At 44.3% G+C, this 23,655-nt stretch overlaps 1 protein-coding gene across 1 annotated transcript; it reads left to right on the top strand.

Annotated features, from left to right (window-relative positions):
- Positions 1 to 3,921: 3,921 nt before the first annotated feature.
- ZBTB49 (zinc finger and BTB domain containing 49) lies at positions 3,922 to 22,079 on the top strand. The gene is made up of 7 exons (XM_065878093.1): positions 3,922 to 4,073; positions 6,018 to 7,120; positions 10,289 to 10,335; positions 16,585 to 16,658; positions 18,133 to 18,215; positions 18,307 to 18,468; positions 21,415 to 22,079. Exons 1-7 carry the CDS (start codon positions 3,922 to 3,924, stop codon positions 22,077 to 22,079), a joined length of 2,286 nt encoding a protein of 761 aa, XP_065734165.1.
- The last annotated feature ends 1,576 nt before the right edge of the window (positions 22,080 to 23,655 follow it).

Below are 23,655 nucleotides of genomic sequence, written 5' to 3' on the forward strand. Positions count from 1 at the left end.
GTGATCAGCTGGAAGGGCTGGTGTGGAGCATTCATTGTGGCTTTGCTCCCACATCTGGTACCTGGGAAGGAATGGCTGGAAGGCTGGGCTCAGCTGAGCCCTTCTCCTGCCCCATGTGCTCTCTCCAGCTGGGTGTCTGACAGTCCTGCTGTTGACTCAGGCCTTCCAGAGCCAGTGTCCAAAACATGGAAGGTGGAAGCTGTCAGCTTGTGGGGCTTGGGCCCAGAAATGGGCACAGCTTTACACCCTTCCTTTTACCTGTTCTGTTGATTAAGGTAGAGGCTGTTCAGATTCAAGGAGAGGAGACCTAGATCCCACCTCCCCTTGCGAAGAGGGTCAGAGAAGTTGTGGACCTCTTTTATCCACCAAATGCCTCATTGTTCTCGTCTGTAAAATGAGGCTAATAGTATGTAGTATCTATTTTACAGTTATTCTGAGGATTAAATGAGTTAATATGTGTAAAGAGCTTCAAATACTGCCTGGCATAGAGGAAACATTTGATAAATATTTGTTATTATTGTTACTAGGTACATGATACATTATTATTCATAGCTGTTATTCATAGGACACATAAGAAATACAAGATGCAAATTCATTTTCTGGAGTTTTTTATAATCTTATTGGAGAGGCACAGGATTGACATGAAGCAATTAGAGAACTATATTAAGTAATATAGAATAGTTACAATTTTTATAGTTAAAGGAAACTGTGGAATGGTTCATAACTTTGCATGTCACTTCTCTATAGCTAGAGAATGTCTAATATAGATTCAGAATATTTTCTGTATTTTAACATTTAAGTCTTTGGGGTATGTTGTGTTTTTAATGTCCTTTTTCTCATGGGCATAAGAGCATGGGCTCCATCCAGGGTTTAGGAACCAGGAGGTGAGATGATGGGAGATGAGATGTGGAGATTCTGAGTTGAAGGGTCATACGGTTGGAGATGTTCAGCAGAAAGCTGGACATTTGGAACTGGTGGCTGAAGCTGGAGTTTCAAATTTAGGAATTGTCTGCTCTGAGCAGGTGAAAGCTAAGAATAGATGTGATGGTGATGGGAAAGAGAAGAGGGCCCAGGTGCTGAATCTTAAGGGACATTAACGTGTGGGGGGCTCACAGGGGAAGAAGTGCCGCCTGGAGATGGGACAGATCAGGGACATGGAGAACCGGGAGCCTTCTGGGCAGGGGGAGTTCCACAGTGGAGGTGGGCAGGCTGCATCACCACCTGTTGTGGGAAAGCTTGGGGGGAAGGGACTGAGGGCAGGCCACTGTGGGGAGTCTGTTTCAGCACAGTGAGAAGGGCAGCAGGTTGAAAGGTGAAAAAAGGAGTGGTGAGAAAGTAAAGTAGGGTGTGTAGATTGCTCTTTCAAACGTGTGAGACGGGGGGCCCTGTGATGACTAGATATACCTGGGGGAAAGGTTTGTTGTCCTGTTTTGTTTTGTTTTGCTTTTTTCAACACGGGGCCATCTTGGCGTGTTTACAGGGACTGGTGAGCCAGTGGAGGACAGAGTGGAGCACTGAAAGGGGTGATGAAGCAGAGTCCTAGAGGGGGAGGAGAAGGGAAGTCAGCTTTGGAAGGAGAAGGCGCGCTTCATCCTTTGAGGTGAAGGGATTGAGGGGGGTGAGCGGGAAATTTGGAATCACAAAAGGAATTTAAAGGCGCTCAGGGTATATAGTAAGTCATTCATGGAATCAACCTTAGTGCAGTCAGCGTCACAGTCATTTTTATGGAAGAGGGAGACAGACGTGGCGAGAATGAAGAGAATGGAAAAGATTCAGAAGCACTGTTGTGGGGAATGTAGACGGAGTTGAAAAGAGACAAATAGAAAACGTTACTAACCAGCAGCAGAGATCAGCTAGCGTGCATTTCAGTGGTTGAGTATCTGCTGTGTGCCAGGTGAAGGTGGATGAGGTGTACCTTCAGAACTCACGGCAGAGTTGGAGACACAGGTGATAGCACATGATGACAGGGTATCTTACTGAAGTATTTATGCGGTAAGATGGCACAGATGTGACCCCAAAGTCAGACTTGAGGAAGGAACGGTGGGGAAGGGGAAACGTGGCCGGAAAGACTTCGGGAGCAGGTGACAGCTCAGCCAAACCGTGTTCAGAGCGTGGGCGTTATCTGGAAGGTGGGAGAGTCATTTGTCAATAAAGTATTCCCAGGACAGGAAGTATCAGAGCCAGAGACTCTTGAGGAGAGAGCAAGGCGGAGGTCTGCAGCCCACCTGCTTCAGAGTCACCTGGATGCGCAGTGCAGATGCCTCGGCCCGGGGCTCTGCATTTTAACTGGCTCTCTAGGTGTTCCTCCTAGATAACGTGAGTTGAATATTTAATACATTGCCAGGGGCTATATTAAATGTTCACGTGGGTTCTCACAATTATCTCAATAACTGTGAGATAGGATGAGGAAAGTAGGACACAGAGAAGTCATTTGCCCAGCCGTATAGCTAGTGAGTAGTGGGCTAGGGGTCCAAAACTGGCCAGGAACACAGCTTGTTTGGGGAGCTGCAGGTAGTTTATTTTGGAGGGCACACCTGGGATTAATAGGAAGTAAGCCTAATAATAATAATAATAACAATAATAGAAGTAGAGGCCATGTTAAAAAGATTTTGCCTTCATGGTTTAGTGACTTCTTCAGTAATGCTTATGTATTGAGAATGAAAGCAAAGAAAGCAGGTAATGGCTTTTTAGTTTTTACTACCAAACTGCCATTTTAACTTCCATAGTCTCACCTCAGTCTGACTCCATTTCTCCCTCACTTTTCCTCTTCCAAACACCACCTCTTACTAGACTGAGCTCCTCATCGTCAGAGCCCGTGTCTTAACTCATGAAGTATCTAGCTCAGACTGTTTGGCTTCATTGTCATGTACTTGTGTGTGTGTTTCCTCCCCTAGAATGTAAGCTTCAGGAGGGTGGGGACCTGGGGTGTTTTGCTTACCGTTGTAGCCCTTGAGCCTGGCACAGAGGAGTCAGTAAGTAGATGATGAGTGATGAAATTTTCTGTATCCATATAATGGCTTCCGTCTCATTCAGAGTCAAAGTCAAGGTTCTTAAAAGGCCCTGCAAGGCTCTACGTGGTCTGGCCCTCTGCTTGTCCTTCCCCTCCCTGCCTCTCCTTTCCCCCTCGTGTCAGGGCCTCCCTCTCCCTTGGCTTCAGCTGCCCACTCAGCTCCGGCTCACACTTCATGATTGCCAGTGTTTCTGTTCCAGGAGCCCCGGCTCATTCCCGTTCCTTCCTCAGGTCTCTGCTAAAGTAGCGCCTTGTCAGAGAGGCTGGAGGGACGAATGGATGGAGGTGCTGCCTTACGGTACCTCTCTTATTGCCGTCTTATGGTGTGTGTTCATTTATTTTGGCTTGTGTCTTATCTCCCCAAATAGGCTCGTAATTTTCCTCAACTTCTACTTCAGTGCCCCATATACAGCTGCTCAATAAGGATTGATTTCATCTTATCCAGTTGGCCATTTCCCAACCTCATAAGTGTTTATATATGTATATTTTTTCATTGAAGTAATCTAAGTAGAAATGAGAGACGTGCATGTAGTATTAGCATGGTCATATTCTGGATTTGCACTGCCAAATATGGTGACTATTTAAGTATAAATTACATTACATGTTCAGTTCCTCGGTCGTACTCACCACGTTCCCAGTGTTCAGCGGCCCTCTGTGGCTCACGGCTGCTGTATTGAGCAGTGCAGATAAGGAACATGTCCATCATTGCTGATGGTTCTGTTGAACAGCATTGGTCTAGATGCTTCAGAAGCTATGTTTTTTGCTCGTTTTTTTAAACTGTTGTGACAGGGAATCATGACGGTGAAGCACAGGTCAGCCACTGGGTTTGGGTGCCATTTGATTTCTGGTGATGGCGTCAGGAATCACAACTTATCCATGTCCTTTGTCCTAGGTCTCCTGGATGGTGGAGCATGGACCCAGTTGCTACTCACAGCTGCCATCTCCTCCAGCAGCTGCACGAGCAGCGTATTCAAGGCCTGCTTTGTGACTGTATGTTGGTGGTGAAAGGAGTCTGCTTTAAAGCACATAAGAATGTTCTAGCAGCTTTCAGCCAGTACTTTAGGTACATATTTTAGACTTTGTTCTTCCAATTGTACGGAGAGAAAGCTCTTCTAGACTGGAACTATTTTGACTAAATTTTATTTTCTCCTTGGATTTCACTCCCCTTATCTTTTGTAGCACATTGTGGGTTTTTTGCTTTTGTATTGAATATTTAGAGTAACCCGAGAGGGAAAGAGCCTTTTAACTAAAATATATTTGGGGCACTTGAAACTATTTTGGCACTTTGCCTTTGATTTTAATAGTTCCAATTAACATCCGTCTTTTGTATACATTTCTTATCCTTTCAGGATAAAAAGATTGAGAAATAGAATTTCTGGTAAGAACATTTCTTTGATAAGAAATCAGAGAGCATTCTATATGCTATTTTTTTAAATTAAAACATTTTAGTTTTTGTTTCTCATTTGACTATTCTAAGAAAACAGGTTTGAACTCAGTTTACTTACCCCTGTAATCATTTTTGCCTCAGTGAAAGATTTACTTATAAATAATAATATCAAGCGATAGTATTTCATTTATTTTTAACATTAGATTATGTATTCTACATACATTTTCTGATTAACTAGATTTATCTCTCTTTACGCACTAAAGCTTCTTTTTCAGTACCTTTTTTCCCCTAAAATTCATACTATTTTATTGCTCTAGTAAACAACATGTGGAACAGGATTTACTCATTCCTTGATAATCCCGAATCATCAGATTAAATCCCAGCTGTCATATATGCTACAAGTTGTATTATAGTGGATTGGCTCACTGAGGTAGGCAACACTTTTTGCCCGTGTGCAAAATGGTCCCCTACTTGGTCTTTGCCTGTTCTGTTTTCATAGAACAGTTAGGTTTAGATGTTGTGATACATTGGCTATTTTGAGTTTTCCCCACTCTACTTCTGATATGTACTTTCCTTAAGTACATATTAGAACAGAACTGAAGGCTGTTTGGGGGATGCAGGTTGACTGCATTTGATAAAAGGTCTTTAACAAACTTGCAAGACAATTTACTTGACTCAACTTGGTAGTTTTACATGCGACAAATTCATTCACCAGTGAACTTGACTTGTGCCCAGAACAAAGTGCCTGGGTTTTATGGTGCCTTTTCCCCCCATTAACTTATAGGGCTCTCTCACTGCTGGTTTATGGACCATTGGGTTGCTGAGAAACATCTGACAGCCAGATAAATTACCGCTTAAAAAATGTACCTAGAGTAGTACAATGTACCTCAGGTACCTAGAGTAGTCAGATTCCTAGAGACAGAAAGCAGAATGGTGGTTTCCAGGGGCTGAGGGGATGGGGATAATGGGAGTTATTGTTTCACAGGTATAGAGTTTCTGTTCGGGATGTTGAAAAGGTGCTGGAAATGGTTAGTAGTGATGGTTGTACAACAACGTGAATGTACTTAATGCCACTGAATTTATCATATGAACCATAGTTAAGTGATATTATGTGTATTTTGCCACAATTAACAAATTGAAATTTTAAAAAATTAGTGTATATCTAGGGTTGGTTTATTATAGCTATTTTTATATTCAGATGTTTTTAAGACAGATACGGAAATATTTTTGTATGTGTTTCCTGGTTTGAGATATGTTACTTTGTCAGACTAAACAGAAAATATTGAAAAATGTGTGTTCTTTAGTTTTCTATACTCTGCAATTAGTGTTACATTTAGATAATTGCATTTTGAAAAAAAGAACAATGAGTATATTTCAAAATTTTATGTTGAGATTTCCTTGGAAGTTTGGATATTCAACACACTAATTCAGTGCGTCCGAATTGCTTTATTGGATGGCTTGCCAAAACCTTTTAAAGGATTAAAGCATACTTAATTTTAAAATATTGGCATTTATAGAAGGATGGTAATTTTGAATATTAACATGGATATTATTTATAAAAAAAGCTATCAGAATGTATGAACTGTTAACACTGTAAGCAGATATCCTTTCTTTTATCAGGAGCCTCTTTCAGAATTCTTCAGGTCAGAAGAATGATGTTTTTCACTTGGATATTAAAAATGTAAGCGGCATCGGGCAGATCCTGGACTTCATGTACACGTCGCATCTGGATCTTAACCAGGACAATATACAAGTCATGCTGGACACGGCACAGTGTTTGCAAGTTCAGAATGTTCTGAATCTGTGTCACACATTCTTAAAGTCAGCCGGTGTAGACCAGCCACCCGGCCTGCCTTGTCACAGTACATTCTCCCTGCAAAGTGCTTTGACTCCTGACGCTAATTGTGTTATCAGTGAAAACTACGCCCCTCATTTGCTGCAGGAGTGCTCAGCAGGTGTTCGGCAGGGTAGAGTTGTGGATGAATCACATTCTCATGCCCCACCCTCAGTTGGTCTTCATACTTCCACAGCTGAAACCTCAAAACAAGCCCCTGATACGTTAGGTGGCAGCTGCACAGAACTGCCTTTCAAACAGCCAAACTGTTACTACAAGCTCAGAAACTTGTACAGTAAGCAGTACTATAAACAAGCCACCTGTCCCAGTCATGAGAGGATCGTCAAGCAGCCTTTCACTTTCAGCACATCCTCAGACCTTCATGCCGCGGAACACCAGCCCTGTGCTGTTGGTCATGCCGAGTGTGTCCTGGAGTCCTCCGAGCACTTGCCTTCCAACTTCCTGGCCCAGCCTTTGAATGAACCTACCCCAGACCCTGAGCCAGACCACGCAAGCCAACAACCTACCAGACAGATGAGGCTCAAGAAGGCCATTCACCTTAAGAAGCTAAATTTCCTAAAGTCACAGAAATCTGCAGAGCAGACATCTGAACCCAAATCAGATGACAGGTTAACCAAGAGGATAGAATCTGCCAGTGACCATAGTGTAGAGAAAGTTAACAGCCAAAGTGCTGAAGAAAAAGAAAGTGAAGAACTCATCAGTGCTGAGAATTTTAATTGCATGAATGAGATGGAGAGGCCCGAAGACACCGCGGCCCTGGAAGACCAATCCCAGACACTTCAGTCACAGAGACAGTATGCGTGTGAATTGTGTGGAAAACCTTTTAAACATCCCAGCAATTTGGAGCTTCACAAACGGTCTCATACAGGTACACTGATTCGGTCCCCGCAGGCAAAAGGAAAGGAAATAATGCAGACAATCAGACACCACTGCCTGCTCCTGTTTTTGTAAGAAGTTTTGCTATTGCTTGATGACGTCATTGATATTTACCCCCCAAAATCAAAGAGTGTTAGCTATTTTTTATTTTATATTTTTGGTGATGCCTTTTAAAGAATAATCTTCATTTCTGTAAATGCTTTCATAGAGCCAGTTTAAAAGAATGGTACACTTTTCATTTTAATTTTAATTGCGGTTGTATATGGGAAACTTTCCATCTCTAAAGTATGGCAAATTATTTTGATGCACTCAGATTTTCAAATTAATTCTAAAACAGATAAGCAATATTTAGTTCTCTCTTTAGAATTAGATTGTTTATTTTTTAAAAGCATAAGGTAGGTTAATTCAGACTGAAGTAATTTAGTTTGAGTAATCCTGAAAGCTTTGGAAGGTAATTTGAATATCACATTTAAAAAATTGTGATTTGGGAGGCAGGAGGCAAACTTTTTAATAAGGATCAGCTTTAACCATTTGATATTTTCAAATGAAAATCCTTCCATCTGAACATTGAATTTTCAAAGTTTTGTTACCTTAATTCATACCTTAGTTCATGTAATTCATACCTCCCCTTTCCAAAATGTTTATTTTTTCCAAAAGCTTTAAAAGAAAGTGTTGGGGCTTCCCTGGTGGCGCAGTGGTTGAGAGTCCGCCTGCCGATGCAGGGGACACGGGTTCGTGCCCCGGTCCGGGAGGATCCCGCATGCCACGGAGCGGCTGGGCCGTACACAGACCCTGCGCGTCCGGAGGCTGTGCTCCGCGGCGGGAGGGGCTGCAGCAGTGAGAGGCCCGCGTACAGCAAAAAAAAAAAAAAAAAAGAAAGTGTTATACAGTATATATACATTATGTAATATAATACATATATATTACTATTCTTCCTGCATTTAAGCGTGATGACTCTGGTACACATTACAAATTAATGGCAATTATCTTAGAGGCATGAGAAGGAATATGTTATAGGATGCTTCTTAAAGTAACTGCTTTTCAAGGTACTTGTGTAATTGTGACCATTGATGTGATGTCCTGTTATCACTTTTGATTCCCTGTTTGCTTAGGTGTTTACTGCCTCATTGCACTGTTGAGACTGAATTAATATTTATGAAAGCCCTTTATAAATTTTGGTGTATTTGAATATAAGATACTATCATTATTATTACTCCATATGAAGACAGTATCATTGACTCAGTTTTGCCCTGTAAAAACTTAATTTAGGTCATTCTGTAATTTTCTGGAGCCTAATGATCACTATAATTTTTATTTGAGAAACTTAACCTATTTAGCTTTAAAGGAAACAAGAATTGTTTATTCTGCAAGAACATCTTTGGTTAATAGTAGTCATACAGTTATATGGCACAGCTGCTTCCTGGGACATAAATATATTGAGAAGGGCAGCAGTTCTCAAAGTATGATGTGGGGAACCCTTTCGGGGGTCATTGAGGCCAAAACTATTTGTATCATAATGTAGGATGCTCCTTGCCTTTTCCTTCTCCTTCTCCCACAAGTGTACAGTGGAGTCGGCTAAAGGCTGCAGGATCTGTGATGAGGCCTTCACTCTGGAGGCCAGTGAAAAATGTCGTGTGTTTCAAAAATCACTCAGTTTTGATTTCTAATATGGACTATACTGCCAAATATGGCCCACATGAACAAAAGCTCTTTAGGGTCCTCAGTTGTTAAGAGCGTAAAGAGGTCCCGAGAACAAAAAGTTTGAGAACCACTGGAGTAGGGTTGTTAACGCTGGTCACTTGAGAGTCTTAGGAGCTAGTGATCTCTTTTTTCAGACTCTCATATCTCATAGGGCGGACTTTAACGTAACATCTATTATCCCCATAACTTCAGACATAAATGTAGTCCAAAATACAGCATCCATATGATTATAATTACAGTTGACCCTTGAACAACGCAGGGCTGAGGGGCACTGACCCTCTGAGCAGTTGAAAATCCTAGTCTAACTTATAGTTGGTCCTCCATGTACTGGTTCCACCACATATGCAGACTCAGCCAGCTTCCATCATGTAGTACTGTAATATTTACTACTGGAAAAAATCCATGTATGAGTGGACCTGTGCAGTTAAAACCCTGTTGTCCAAGCGCCGACTGTACTTGGGGTCAGAAGCTCCCCCCTTATCCTTGAGGAAGCCATTAAATAGTTTTTGGGAAAAGATCAAAATAAAAGTACCTTAGCAGAAGCCTATAAAGCTGGCACACCCCAGCAATACAGTAGGAAGGGAAACATTTGTGTTATTTTTTTAAAAGGCTCTTAATGAAAGCACTTGATTTGAGGGGAGTGGGAAAAATGGAAGGTTCTTGGTCTTAACAGTCTGTTTATTAGGGTTCTAGAGGCGTTAAAGGCAGTACCTGAAGTATGTTTTTAAACAGATTATTTTCTAGAGACTGTCTTCAGAATTGCTGTGGTTTCTTTGTAGTAGAGTCCATTCTCTCCATCTATTCTGTACCAAAGTGTAATTATTCAGAGTTGCTGAAATCAGGGGGCCAAGCAGTCAGCAGGGGAACATGTCTCATCATGGAATCTTCTTTTCCCCTGTCAGCACGTTGCAACCAAGGCTGAAAGGCAGTGGGGAGGGGATTTTTCCCATCACACTTTCAGGAGATCCCGCTCTGCTTTGGGCTCTCCCAGGTTCATACCTCATGTGGTGTGAATGAGTCACCCTGGTTCTGTTAGGAATCAGTGGTCATTGCAGGAGTCAGGCTGAGGATGGGTGACCAGGTTCATGCTGTTCCGCCAGAAAACTCACATTTGATTTTCAACTGAAGGAAAAGTCTGTGTCCAAAGCCTAAATCTGGTTTGAATGCAGATAAATACGTTTGATTTCAACACAGGTGTAAATTTGGAGAACAATTTAATTTTTTAGAGAAAAGTAAATATAGATTTCACTTTTATCATCTCTGCCTATCATCTAAGGGCGCGAGAGATGATGAGGATGAGGACAGAGGCTCCCGTTTTCATAGTCTGATGATAAAGTATGTAATACCATGGTTTGGAAGGTGGGACAAAAGAGACAGCTTAAACATTTTACACAGAAAATTATCCTGCAGATGTTACCCATGGTTTTACAAGTTGTTGTTTTGTTTTGTTTTGTTTTAGGTGAGAAACCTTTTGAATGTAACATTTGTGGGAAACATTTCTCTCAGGTGGGAATTCTTTTATTTATTGTTAATAATTGGAAACCTGAAACCCAGTGTTTATTTTTATTACAGATAAGACATACTTTTGGACTTGGGAGAGAAGCCTCTGATGATATCTGTAACTTAAAAGACTTCAGACTAAATCAAGAAAAAAATAATTTTCAAGAAAAGAAATTTCTAGTTCATTGGGCGGAAAATACCATTTTTTATAAGTGTGTGAACTCTCACAATACCTTTTTCCTGCATTAAGGATGGGTCCATTTCTAGTATATTTCTTTTCTTCCACAAGTGATGTAACCATATTGAGCACCACTTGGGGGCTGCACATTGTGCTGGGCTGGATCCAAGACAAATGTCCTTATTCTTACTGAGACAGTAGATGTTAGGATGCTGGAGAAAAGACCAAACACATTTCATTCCCTGCTTTCACTACCATTACACATGTGTTCTCTCACTCAGCCGGCATGTGTTGTGTCCTCCTATGGGCGCTGTACTGATCTGGGCACTAGACGTAGAGAAACCTAGAGATTGAATGTTCTAAAGAAAATTTTGAACATGATAGAATGGCTGTGGGATCCTGCTTTTCCTTCTGAAATGGAAGGTAACTCTTCCCTTGCCACATGCCGGGCATTGGCATTCCAGAAGCTTCTCGCAGGGTCCCAGTGCACAGTCCTGCAGAGGAAGCAGTCACCCCACAACTGTTTTTTACACACGCGTGCTAATCCTGGAGTAACAGCATGTGCAAATGCTGTCTTACTGGGCAAGGACCTTGGGGCTGGGCCTCAATGGAGGACTCTAGCCCTCTATTGTGGAGAGAGCGGGGCAGTGTGGCCCCGCGGAGCACGGCAACAGCAGGAGTGCGGCCCCTGCTTCTGTCACATCCCCACGGAGCCGGCTCTTCCAATTTACCCTTCATCAGTCTCCCACACACCCAGACCTGCCATCTAATTACTTCTCACTCTTCTACTGGCTGCAAGCAGTGATTCACCTCATCCTAACGTGTTCCTGTGTATTACTAGTCCAGGCAGGGTCCGTGCACCCACCAAGTGTTCAGTGAGCTTCTGCTGAACTGAGTGGAGGGGTCGTTGCTCTACATGCCTCTCTCGTTGAGGCCTGTGCTTCTTCCTACCAGCCTCACCTGGGGGTCAGAGCTTGGCCTCTAGAGCCAGACAGTCTGGATTTGGATCCAGCCTCTGGTTTACTGCTCTGACCTTGGACAAGCTACCTAACCATTTGGCACTCAGCTTTCTTATCTATAGAGCAGGGGTGTGAGACCCTTGACCCCCATGGTGTGTGAGGAGTCAGTGAGTTCATAAGATGATAGCATCTCACCTGGCTCATGGTGAGTCCTCAGGACATGTCACTAGTCCCTCTCCTGTTGCCATCGCCTCCCTTCTCTCCTCTCTCTGTCCTCTCTGCTCTTGTAGACCAGTCTTCCTAAGGTGCACTCTCTCCACCCCACATCCCGCCATTTTAACCTTTCTAGTTTTGGTGTAGTTGGAAAGCGTAAAACTTGGATTAATGACCATTAATAGTTAGCAATCTCTACTCTGGGCCTCATTTTTCTAATTCTTAAAAATAGGGATAATACCACCTCATGGGACTATTAGAATTAAATGAAAAAATGGACATGAAAGTCCTTTATACGTTTACATTGTGATAACAATTTAGGTTCTGTCCTTTTCTTGCTTGGAACCCGTCCTTGACTCTTCAGTGCTAACCAAATAAAGTGTACCCAGACTTTCAAGCATCGAGTCTGCCTTCGGCCTTCTCTCCTGGCGTTAAAGCCGGGCTCACCCTCAGAGATTCTGACTCTGTTGGTTGGGACTGGGGCTTGAGTGTTGGTACTTTTTAATACGGTGGTTTGGATGGCAGCCCTGTCCACTGCTTCAGACCTTGTCCTACACTTTCCCTCTCGAGTCCCACCAAGGGCGGCCCTGTCTGATAAATGTTACAGAAATCCTCCTCTTCTGTGTTGGTGTCTGTATGTTTACCAGATTTTTATGACTGTAAAGTTATGTATAATTATAGTTTACAGATGTATATCACTGTTTTATTTCATAATGAAGTAACGAAATTTTTGTGAATAAGCTCTGCCATGTGCTAGGGCACAAAGACAAGTAAAGGCTTCAGGGAGCTTTGCGTTTAGAGGAAGAAACAGTTGTATAAACTGATAAAGCACAATGAAACGCTGCAAGTGCTGTGACACTTGTATAGGCAACGGTATGAAGAGGACAGTAGTCATTTCTACCTGAAAGCTGGCGGGGGCGGGGTGGGCACTGAAGACAGGGAGTCATTGATCAGCCTAGAGTCTCTGGCATTCCAGGTGGAGAGAGCAGTGGTGGCGTTTACACACGAATACTCAGTAACCTGTCCTTCATTTCTCATACAAACTGGAATACGTGTGGTTACAATGGACTGGAAATATTTTCCTTTCTGGAAGATTTAGAAAACAGACCTACCAATAAGAATTAATCTTTTATGCTGTGTAGTATTTCGTAGTGTTAGTCATTTTTTAAAGAAAAAAAAAAGGTCAGCCACAACCTTAATTATGAGTCAGCAAGCAGTTTGAGACCTCAGCTTTAAAACGCTGTGATAAGCCTGGATTGTGACAACAAAACTATGCACGTATTAATATAATTCTGGACACTGTACGGGCCTGGATCTCAGCAAATAAGAGTCACGCAGTACTTTAGAGTATGAATGAGGCTCCATTTGGAGCCACGTGTCTCCCGTGTGGAGGAGAACCTGGGCCATTTGATGCATCCAGGGGAGAAGACTAAGATAGTGACAGGTCTGGAGTGCCTGTCACATGAGAAACAGGAAAAGGGAAGCAGTGTATTTAGCTGTCTTTGGGGAGAGGAATGGAGTTGCTTTGTCTCTCCAAGGAGGCAGAATAGAAACACTGAGCAGCTGCTGCAGAAGGACAGGTTCTGAGAGGCTCGGTGCCCTCCCAGCAGCTCCTGTGTTGTGTCCAGGGCATGACTGACGGGATACAGCATCCCGTAGGAGGCTGCTTAGACACATTCCAGGGCACTGATGTGGCCCGATGCCAGGGGTGGCAAAGTTTCATCCCATCCATGATGAAAATGCAAAAAATAAGAATATTTTAATGAACTTTTCTTAAATTTTCAGCTCTGAGGTGATATTTCCAACATTTTCAGTGTTAAATGTCCTTTTATCAATAGAATGATTGTTGTTCTTTAGGTGATATCTCAGTGTTAATCTCCATATTTTTTTTGTTTTGTTTCAAAGTCTTAAAACTTCTGAACTAGATTACTTTTAAGATCTGAGTTCTCTTTCTCTAAAGTTTTACGGTTCTCTATTTTTTTTTATATAAACAATCAGCAGCCACTAGAAGAGTACCCTGACAGAGAATCTGCCTGGTTTGATCATGTTTAAATACTGAGTTTCAGGTACCTATTAGAAGGAGTTTATTTTTTAAACTGCTCAACAAATCAGGTGTTAACTTCTTTTCTACGACAGAGTTTTTCACTTCAAAATTCTGACAACTCGGGCTTCCCTGGTGGCGCAGTGGTTGAGAGTCTGCCTGCCGATGCAAGGGACACGGGTTCGTGCCCTGGTCCGGGAAGATCCCACATGCCGCGGAGCGGCTGGGCCCGTGAGCCATGGCCGCTGAGCCTGCGCGTCCGGAGCCTGTGCTCCGCAACGGGAGAGGCCACAACAGTGAGAGGCCCGCGTACCGCAAAAAAAAAAAAAAAAAAAAAAAAATTCTGACAACTCCATCCTAATTTAAAATGGTATCCACTTAGAAAGGGTGGAACTTCCTTTTGTGCAAATCTTTTTCAGCCCAACAGCAGCACAAGCTTTTGAGTCCACAGACAAAGCTGAATCAGAATATTCCATCCCAGCTATAGGGGCTGAGGCTGCTTCCCTCCCAGAGCCTCTGTTTACTTCCTGTAATGTGTGAATTATACTTTATGAGGGCATTGAAACACTGAAACACTATTTGCAACTGCGTAGCAAAGTGTTCCATTCGTAGTAAACTCTTAATAACTAAGGGCTACTAGTATTAGCACTTACTGGAGTTTTCATGGATCCAGCTATAGATGATTTCTAAGATGTATAATTAGTAATAAAGCGTAGCAAAGTTTACCAAAAATAAAGACTCTTGACTAAAGGGCAAATAATCTGGGCCCCACTGTGCTATGTAATTCGGTATAAATTATCTGAATGCATTATTGGATGTTTTTGCCTGAATCTTTCCATTATTTAATCTACTTTTATACCATTTATCAGACTAATTTGTGCTCCTTTATTTGGGGGAATGATAATTACTTTCACTAGACATGTCCAGTATTAAATATCTAAGGAAACATCTTAAAGTTTGTTTTACTGTTGTGTACTATAATATTAAGTGGAAGATCATTCAGTTTGAAAACAAGTAATTGTTTACTTTGAAAATAAGTAATTGTTATGCTTTATTTAAAAAAGAAAGATGCAGCATTGCTAAGAATCAAATCAGAATGCATTTCAGTCATAATACATAGTTTACAAAATAACTTGAAACAAGAGGGATCTAATTTAACTGTTGAGCAGATGGTGCTATTCAACTTGTTATTTAAATGACAAGCTTTTCTGAAATTTGGAACTGACCGATTTAAAGCCCTCAGTGGTGCATTATCTCAACTCCAGTGAACTGGTTCCTGGATGGCAAAGTGACGGCTTGTCATACTGAATTCAGTACAAGCTAGTTTATTCACAGAAACTTGCACGCCCTCATGTAAGAGTTTAAACTCAGACAAACTAACATTAATTTCTGGCCTACCATGTAACTAGAGCAACTAATTTATTTATCTGAATCTCAGTTTTACACCTAGAAAACAGAGATAATAATACCAATTTCTAAGAGTAATTTAGTTATACTGTACTTGTAAAGGCCTGAGTAGACCAAATATCTATTGCTGTTGACATTTGCTGTTTTATTACTGTTATTAATAGTCATTCAGTTAAAAGCTGGGTATTTCCCAGTGTTCTGCCAGATTCTTTCTCTTTGGTTATCTAAAATAAACAAGTTTTTTCCTAAGCTATATTTATCATATTCTGAAATGTAGTATCTAACTTAGTGTTTCCCGGAGTCTGATAGACATAAAGAATCTTCTGTGTTATATAACATAAAATCTACAGACAGCATTCTTTATACCTGTCCACGGGTTCAGAACCACCTTCAAACCTATAACCATGAACTATCTTTGCATTTTGTTTAAAATATACATAGCAAATTTGTAAATTTACATAGCCAAGTTTGTGAGTTGGGTATTACTGTTCATTCTCTTTTTTTGGCTCATTTTGTGCATAAGGCCTGCAACATTATTACCCTTAGATATAGTCATCCTGCTCAGTGTTTTTTTGTAACAGAACACTATAAAAAAATTAAGTTGGGAAGTGACAGATTGAGAGTATTAAATTATAACAATGGAAGATTGTGTTTCCAAATCCTAATTTGAAACATTTGCCAGTAGCTTTTGTAATATCTGAGGCAATTGCAGGTTTAATTTCACTGTACTTTAGGCAATTTAATATTGATTTCCTGTTGATTAGCACATGGAAATCTATTTTGTGATCTCCATTTAAATCAGTTATTCTTCGTAAAGCCCTGCTAGTTTCAGAGATTAGAAACGTAAAAGGCCTGCAGCTGAAGGACTACTGTGAATCTCCTGATTTGCTTTTTTGCACGAAGGTGAAAATGACCAACCTGTCAGGCAGAATAACTGTACTGCCAAGAAGAAATACTTTTTGGAAATGTCTCACTTTCTTTATAAGCAAAAGCTGTTTTTCAGGAAGAAACAATGAATACTGAAATAACCAAGTACAAGCGCTACCTTTTTTTCAAATGATGTTGCATATAGGTGGTCCAGGTTTTAAAAAAAAAAATGAAATAAAATACATCAAGAGCTGTTTACAACACAAGCTTAGCGACCCCTAAAGCAGCCTCCACAGTGTGTCGGGCCCATTTTAGAGGAGTGCGACACCGTGGCCGGACCAGGGGCTGGCGTGGAGCAGAGCTGAGAGGCTCCCCTGTTCAGCTCACTGCTGGGCGGGGCTGCTCCTGACTCAGAACCAGGCCGGACCTTGATCTCCTTGCATGTGGCTTCGTCTGAGTCGTGCATCTGGAGTCTTCATTTGGAAGTTGGACTGGAACCTGGCTAAATCTGCCAGTTTTCCTTTTGAATTTATGTGCTCTTAAAATTTTTTTTTCACTATTGGCATGTTTTTTCTTTTCCTTTTTTACAGGCGGGTAATTTGCAGACTCACTTACGTCGGCATTCTGGGGAGAAACCATACATCTGCGAGATCTGCGGGAAGAGGTCAGTGCTGGGCTCGTTCATTCGCACGTCAGGAGCAGTCTTGGCATCTCTGAGCCACGTAGGGGCTCACTGTCACTCAGGAACACAGTAAAGCCAAACCCTCTGGCTTTTCTTGTGACACACATGAGAATAGCAAAAAGAAATGGAAATGTTAATTAAAGGAAAGAGAATCTAGGACACAAGTCTTAGGAAATGGGATTTTACATGAAACAAAATTATCTTATGCTAAAATTTCCATTCATTCCAAAAATGTCTGTTAAAATAGATGACTGGCCCCCACGGAGGTGACTGTCTGGTAGGGGTAATGAGACTCGCAGCCTGAATGCCTGGAATCAGGAGAGGAGGCGGTAGGAGGCACCCCAGCTGCGCACCCAGACCTGTGAAGGGCCGAGAGTTCAGCCACAGGAAGGCCTGGCAAGCCTGAGGGCTGGGGAGGCCTTGGACTTGGAAAGTGAGGCTTCACTTGGTGACAGTCTCCCTGTGGAGGTGGAGAGCAGTATGAGAGATGGTCCCTCCTCTGGGCACACCGGCCTGCAGCGTGGACTCCCCGCCCCTCACTGGGGGTGTTTGTCGGGAGTCCACATACTCTATGATCTATTGGTTGGTCATTCTAGGACAGCAGGCAACAACCAGGACTATACCAGTCACACAGTGTTTTCTTCATTCGTTTAACCAGTCATTCATTCAGCATTTATTAGTCACCTACTGTGTGCTAAATGCTGTGTCGGGAACATACAGATTCTCGGCCCCTGATAAGTTCGTACTCAGGGGTTGGGGGCGGGGTGGGATGGGCACAGGCCAGCTATAGTCACAGTTCTCTGCTAGGATGGGACAACACTCTTGATTCGGTTCCAGGAAGACAGTTATCTTTGCAGATGGTAGAAAGCAAAGAAGTGAAAGGTACCTAGCCTGACACGTCTCCCTTTCTGCCATAGCTGCCCAGGTTTAGTGCCCAGGTCACATGTACTGCCTGTTTGAGGCGCCTCTTAGCATAAGCCCCCTGCTGCTTCGCTTGGAGTCCCTGTTTTGCAGGATGTTTTAAATGTGAGCCTTCTGAGCTCCATGCATTTAAAATCATGTCTCTATGCAACACCTTCCCCCAAATGCAACCTCTTATCCTGCTATCGAGTGTGGTGGGAAGGAAAGAGCATAGAGCTTCATACTGGGGGTTGGGTTGGAGTTACTCCCCAAGCCAACTTAGTGATCACCTCTGAAGAAGAAAGGTTAGTGAAAGTAGGTAAGAAAAGATGTTTTAGAAACAAAACACTTGGATCATTTTCTACTTTCCTTTAAAAAGAGAAGAAAAGTAAACTTTTTTGCTTTTTTTTAAACCTCTGAAATGAAATCAGGCCACTCCTCATCACATTCCGAAGTAATAGAGGGAGCAGCTCGTCTCCTCCCTCAGCGACTCGCATTAGAAAGATTTGCAGTGATGCAGAAAGGCTCTTAACTGAATTTCCAAATTGCATTACAGGTTTGCAGCCTCTGGTGATGTCCAGCGTCACATCATTATTCACTCAGGAGAAAAACCACACTTGTGTGACATCTGTGGTCGAGGTATAGCTGAGGGTTTCCCTTTTCTTCCTTGAAAATTTCTGATTAAAATGTTCTCAGCCCTTCAATTTAACCCCTGTTGTGGTCTCTCTAGGGTTCAGTAACTTCAGTAATTTGAAGGAGCACAAAAAGACACACACGGCTGATAAAGTCTTCACCTGTGATGAGTGTGGAAAGTCTTTTAACATGCAGAGGAAGTTGGTAAAGCACAGAGTTCGGCACACGGGTGAGCGGCCTTACAGCTGCTCTGCCTGTGGTAAGTTCCTGCCCACCGCAGACCCGCGGTCACCTGGTCATCCCTGTGGGGAGGGCACCGGGGTCTGTGCCCACTCCGTCCTGGGCTGTTAGGGGTCTCAGATAAGTCGTCCCTGTTTTCATGGGTAAAATGGAAGTGATGCTGTTTCTTAACCACCTTGGTCCTCTGATTTGTCTGCATTTGTGTAGCAGACATTTACCGAGTGTCTTCAAGGTATCAGGAACTGTCCTGGGTGCTCCAGTTACACAGATGACTAATACTGAGTCCCAGGTGCCCTGTGCTCCTGGTCTGGGCCCGTGGAGGGTTGGCAGTTGGAAAAGCGGGGGAGAGCGTGGGGTGCAGCAGCAGGGGCTAGAGCATGGTGGCCTGCTGGGGCCTCGGGGGCACACGGTAGGCTCAAGAGGGAGGGCTTCTTGAGATCATATTGTGTTTCATGAAGCAAAGGTCGTTTCTATGGCATTTGACGCTTCAGAAAAGTCATCAGGAAGGAAAGGGAAGGCTGGCAGCTCTCAGTTTCCAGGCACATCACTGCACAGATGAGGAAACTGGGATTGCAAGTTAGGTCGCCTGGTACCTGTGATAACAGAGTGTTGGAACCTCTGAAGAACTGGGAGGGCCTGTATACATGTGTGTGCAGCTGTGCACATGTGCCCCTGACAATGTGGATTGAATCGCGGGCAGATGAGTGAATAACCATTTTTACGATTACCTGTTTAGAACAAATAGGAAAAGTGCTCAGAGTCAGGCTGTGGGGAGCCTGGAATTGGGGCATCCTCGGAGTGGCTTGTTCTAGTTGTGGTTCGTATCTAAATTAGGGCAGGACGCGTGGGATGTAACCAAAGGGAGGCAGCTTTGTTTGTATCTCCCACTTACACTGTGTACAGATCTCCTGGACACCAATGTCGGCAGCTCCATTACTATTAAAGGATAAAATTGCATCACTTTAAATCACAATTGCAGTCTCAAATCACTAGTTTAAAATGTCAGTTCTAAATTATTATTACAACTGTGAACTTGATTTCAGGTTCACTCTTCTCTTCCTTCCCCAGCCAGACCTGCTGCTGGCTAAGACCCTGTAGAGAAAGCAGTGCAGCAGGACCCTCTCTTCCCCCCACTTCGTTTCCACCCCTCCAGCCACTCACTGACCATGGTTTCTGACCCTAACAAGGTCAGCTTTCAGGGAAATGGAGAGGGAGAAAGGGAGCAGGAATGGTCTTACATGACAGGTTCAAAGCTTTATAACACCTTTATTGAGATAAATCCCGTACTATAAAATCTAGCCATTTAAAGTGAACGGTTCAGCGGTTTGGGTGTATTCAGTGTTGTGCTACCCTCACCACCATGTAATCTTAGAACCTTTTCCTCACCCTAAAAAAGAAACCCCACACCCATTAGCAGTCACTCCCCATCCCCTCCCCCCAACCCGAGGTAACCCTTAATCTACTCTCGGTCCCTATAGATTTGCCTGTTGCAGACATTTCATATAAATGGAATCATGTAATACGTGGTCTTTTGTAACTGACTTCATTTCACTTAGCAAATCTGCTCTGAGCATTCATGTACATGTTTATGTGTGGATGTATGTTTTCATTTTCTTGGATTCAAAAGACAGTTTCCGTTTTAAGGTGGCTTCCCATTCTGAGCTTTGCTGAGTTTAAAGCTTGGTCCTCTCTCTGCCTCTTCCTTCCCTCCCTCCCCCGTCCCTGTCCCTGTCCCTGTCCCTGTCCCTGTCCCTGTCTCTCCAGTATTTCATGCTTCTTCTGAAGACAGCCTTCCCTTCCACTCTGTTCTCCTTCCGCAGCACTCAGCTGTACTTTTCCGAGATGGAAAGGTGCATTTTCTTTCAGCGGGACTTTTTCCTTTAGCGCTTGGTTTTGTGAAAGCAGTTTCCTCCGAGGAGACTTTCTCTGTTGGCGCCCCGTCGCCTCTCTAGGCAGTCCTCTTAGGCCCCGGGCTGGCTCACTTCCCATCTGGGGACATACTCACATTCCATGCTCTGGGGGATTGCAGGCCCACACCTGGAGGCAAGCGCTGCCCCACCGTGACCTCCGATGGACACACGTCGAGCCTGGCTGCCCTGTCTTGACTTGAGGGCAGAGGGGAGACACCTCCCATATCCCCTGTCTCGCTGGGAACTCTACTGTGGCCGAAGTTTATACACGTTAAGGACACTGAAAATAGTTAACACCTTTTGCCAACTAATTCCACTACTGAGAATTTATCTTAAGGAAACAATGAAAAAAAAAGATGTTAGTTGAACCTCAGTTATAGTAGCGAACAGTTGGAAGCAGCCCAGATAGCCCACTGTTGCTTGACCAGGGCTGGATAGCTGAGAATTCAAATATAATGACATAGGAATAAGTGAAAAGTTCTAAAATATGTGTCCATGTAAGTTGTGTACTTTGTTTCAGACCTTGGTAAATGTGTTATGACTTCAATAAGGTTATTTATTGGTTTTTCTCTTCCGATCTTCTAACCTACTCTCATGACGGGACTAGATCCCCTACCTCTAGCTTATACCCAGAGAAAGGAAATAGGACCTGGAGAAGGAGGTGTAAAATTATGTTAAAAGCTGAATACATAAGTACCTGCAGAAAAGATGCTTCTAAACTATAGATTGACTGTGTTAGATTTATGAAAATCTGAACAAAACTGGTGCAATTTCCCAGTGTGGGCGTTTGGGGCAGGCGCCCAGGCACACCCAGCGAGCACTCCTGTGCAGGGAGACGGGGCTCCAGAGCCCTCGCACGAGACGCCCAGACCAAGGCTGCAGGTTGGAGGGGCTACAGCCGGAGAAGAGTGGAAGAGTCTGGAATCAGAGTGAGCAGGTGACAGCAGGGCTCAGCTGAGTTCACATGAAAGCAGAGTCCTTTGGGGTTTAGCAGGGGTGGAGGGGACTCCTTCCAGAATGTTCTCCTCTGAAAAGATCCCTTTTTCTTCTTCCAGGAAAATGTTTCGGAGGATCCGGCGACCTCCGCAGGCACGTCCGCACTCACACAGGGGAGAAGCCGTACACGTGTGACATCTGCAACAAGTGCTTCACCCGCTCTGCCGTGCTGCGGCGGCACAAGAAGATGCACTGCAGGGCCGACGACCAGGGGCAGGACGCTCTGGAGGAGCTCACGCAGGCCATCGAGACCTCGGACCTGGAGAAATCTCAGAGCTCGGATTCTTTTTCTCAGGACGTGTCCTTGACTTTGATGCCCGTGTCTGTTAAAATCCCCGTCCACCCAGTGGAAGAAGACTCAGTGGCAGAATTTGACGGCCCCTGTAAGTTCCGGTCCCTGGTTCAGTCTCACGGAGCAAGTGAGCAGGAGAAGCTCAGCTTGGGTCCCCTCAAGCTCGCCAAGCCTCACGTGCCGCAGGCGCAGCACCAGGCCTACAGCTACTCAGGCGTGGAGGCCTCGGCTGGCACGGAGCCGCTGCAAGCCGACGGCATGGCCGCGATCCGCTCGTCCCTGGCTGCCCTGGACCATCACTGCGCCGACCCCCTGGGCAGCCGCGCGTCCGCCCCTGCGTACAGGAACTCGGAGGGACAGTTCTTCTCCAGCATGACCCTCTGGGGGCTGGCGATGAAGACGCTGCAGAACGAAGGCGAGCTGGACCAGTGAGGTCCTCTGTCAGCAGCTCAGCATCAGAGGCGGCTTTAGTCCGAGAGGCTAGACTCTGTCCCTCCTGACAGGGGATGGTCGTCGGAAGTGCCTTGAGCTCAGCGTGTGGGAAGAAAGGCCTCCTGGCACATCGTGGAAGTGGACGAGGGACTGAACAAGCCTTGCGCCCCAGAAGGCTTGAGAGACCGTCTCCCAGACGTGGTGTGAACTGCGTGTAACTACTGTACATTTTGGTCGTGGTAAAGGGAAAATATATGGATATAATAATACAGATATTATTTTTACATTTTTACGTGATTGAAATTTGTAGCATTTTGTATTTTTATTTACAAAAAGATTTTATTTGTATAGGAAACTCATACTATAATTTAATTTGAATAAATAAAAGTTGCCTTTCTGTATAATACTGTGTTTCCACAAATATTTTTATTAACCCAAAGACCATAGTGGTATGAAAAGAGACATCAACGAGGGCTCACCCTGCAGGGATAAGTGCCAGGTTCAGTTCTTGTGCCATCTTGGACAGTGGGCTTTGGGAGCCCTCAGAACGGAGCCTGAGTCCTGGCTGCCACTTCCTGGTCAGGTCATGGGCAAGCTCCTCAACCTCCTAGAACCTTCTCTGGGTTTGCTCTTCTGCAGCATGAGATGAATGACTTTCAGCATTCTTACAAGGCTCAAATGATCTCCTCGTCCACTTGAAAATACCTGTCCAGCAGACCTGCCGGCCTCTGCGGGACAGTGAGTCGCGTCTGTAGCGCTGTCGCGGGAAGGTCAAAGTGAGAGCAAGTGCACTGGAAGTGAGGTTACCTGTGTGGGCTGCGGAAGTCACTGGGCTGTAGAACTGCTTGCACAAAGGACTAGGATGCTTGAGGGTGCCTCCAAATACCGTCGTCATCAGCTCTGGCCCGGAAATAAAATACGACAAATGAGAGAGGCACGGGTAGGTGAGGATTTTCACGTTAGACCCGTGGATGCAGAATAGGACGTCAGCTCTGAAGTCAGATTCAGGTTCCGCTCCTGACGTTCCCAACCGTTAAGGGCGCTGCAGTCCCGCAAGGCTGCCCTGAAGATGGAAGAGCCTGAGGTCGCGGGGGGCTGCAGCCTGCACGAGGACATGCAGCTGGTAAAGCTGAGACCCATGGTCTCCTTGGGGCCGCACCTGGCTCTGAACTTGATGCCTGGTAGTCGCACATGGATGGTCATCGCCCTCTGCCTTCCCGCTTGTCCCCTTTCTCATCCCCACCATCTCTTTCCAGCTCCTCCCTCTAGTACTCCAGCCCCAGCAGCCCTGCATCCCCACCAGGACCTGGAGCCCATTGGTCAGCTCATCTTCTCACTGCCCCTCACCCCTCATGTCCCTGTCTACCTCTTTCCCAGGCTGCACCCCATGGGCCAACGTGCTGTGATCCGCCCGCTGGCCTCTTTATCAAGCTTCCCTGGTAAAGCCTTGCCCTCTGCTCCTGCATGTGGGGAGCTGAGCCAGGCTGGTGAGAAGCAGCTATCCTCTGGTTTCTACCACAAATTCCTGGTGAGCCCGGGGTCCATGTGGCCTCCTTCCTCACTGATCGAGGCCCTG

The sequence above is a fragment of the Phocoena phocoena genome, chromosome 5 (genome assembly GCF_963924675.1).
Source record: "Phocoena phocoena chromosome 5, mPhoPho1.1, whole genome shotgun sequence".
NCBI lineage: Eukaryota > Metazoa > Chordata > Mammalia > Artiodactyla > Phocoenidae > Phocoena > Phocoena phocoena.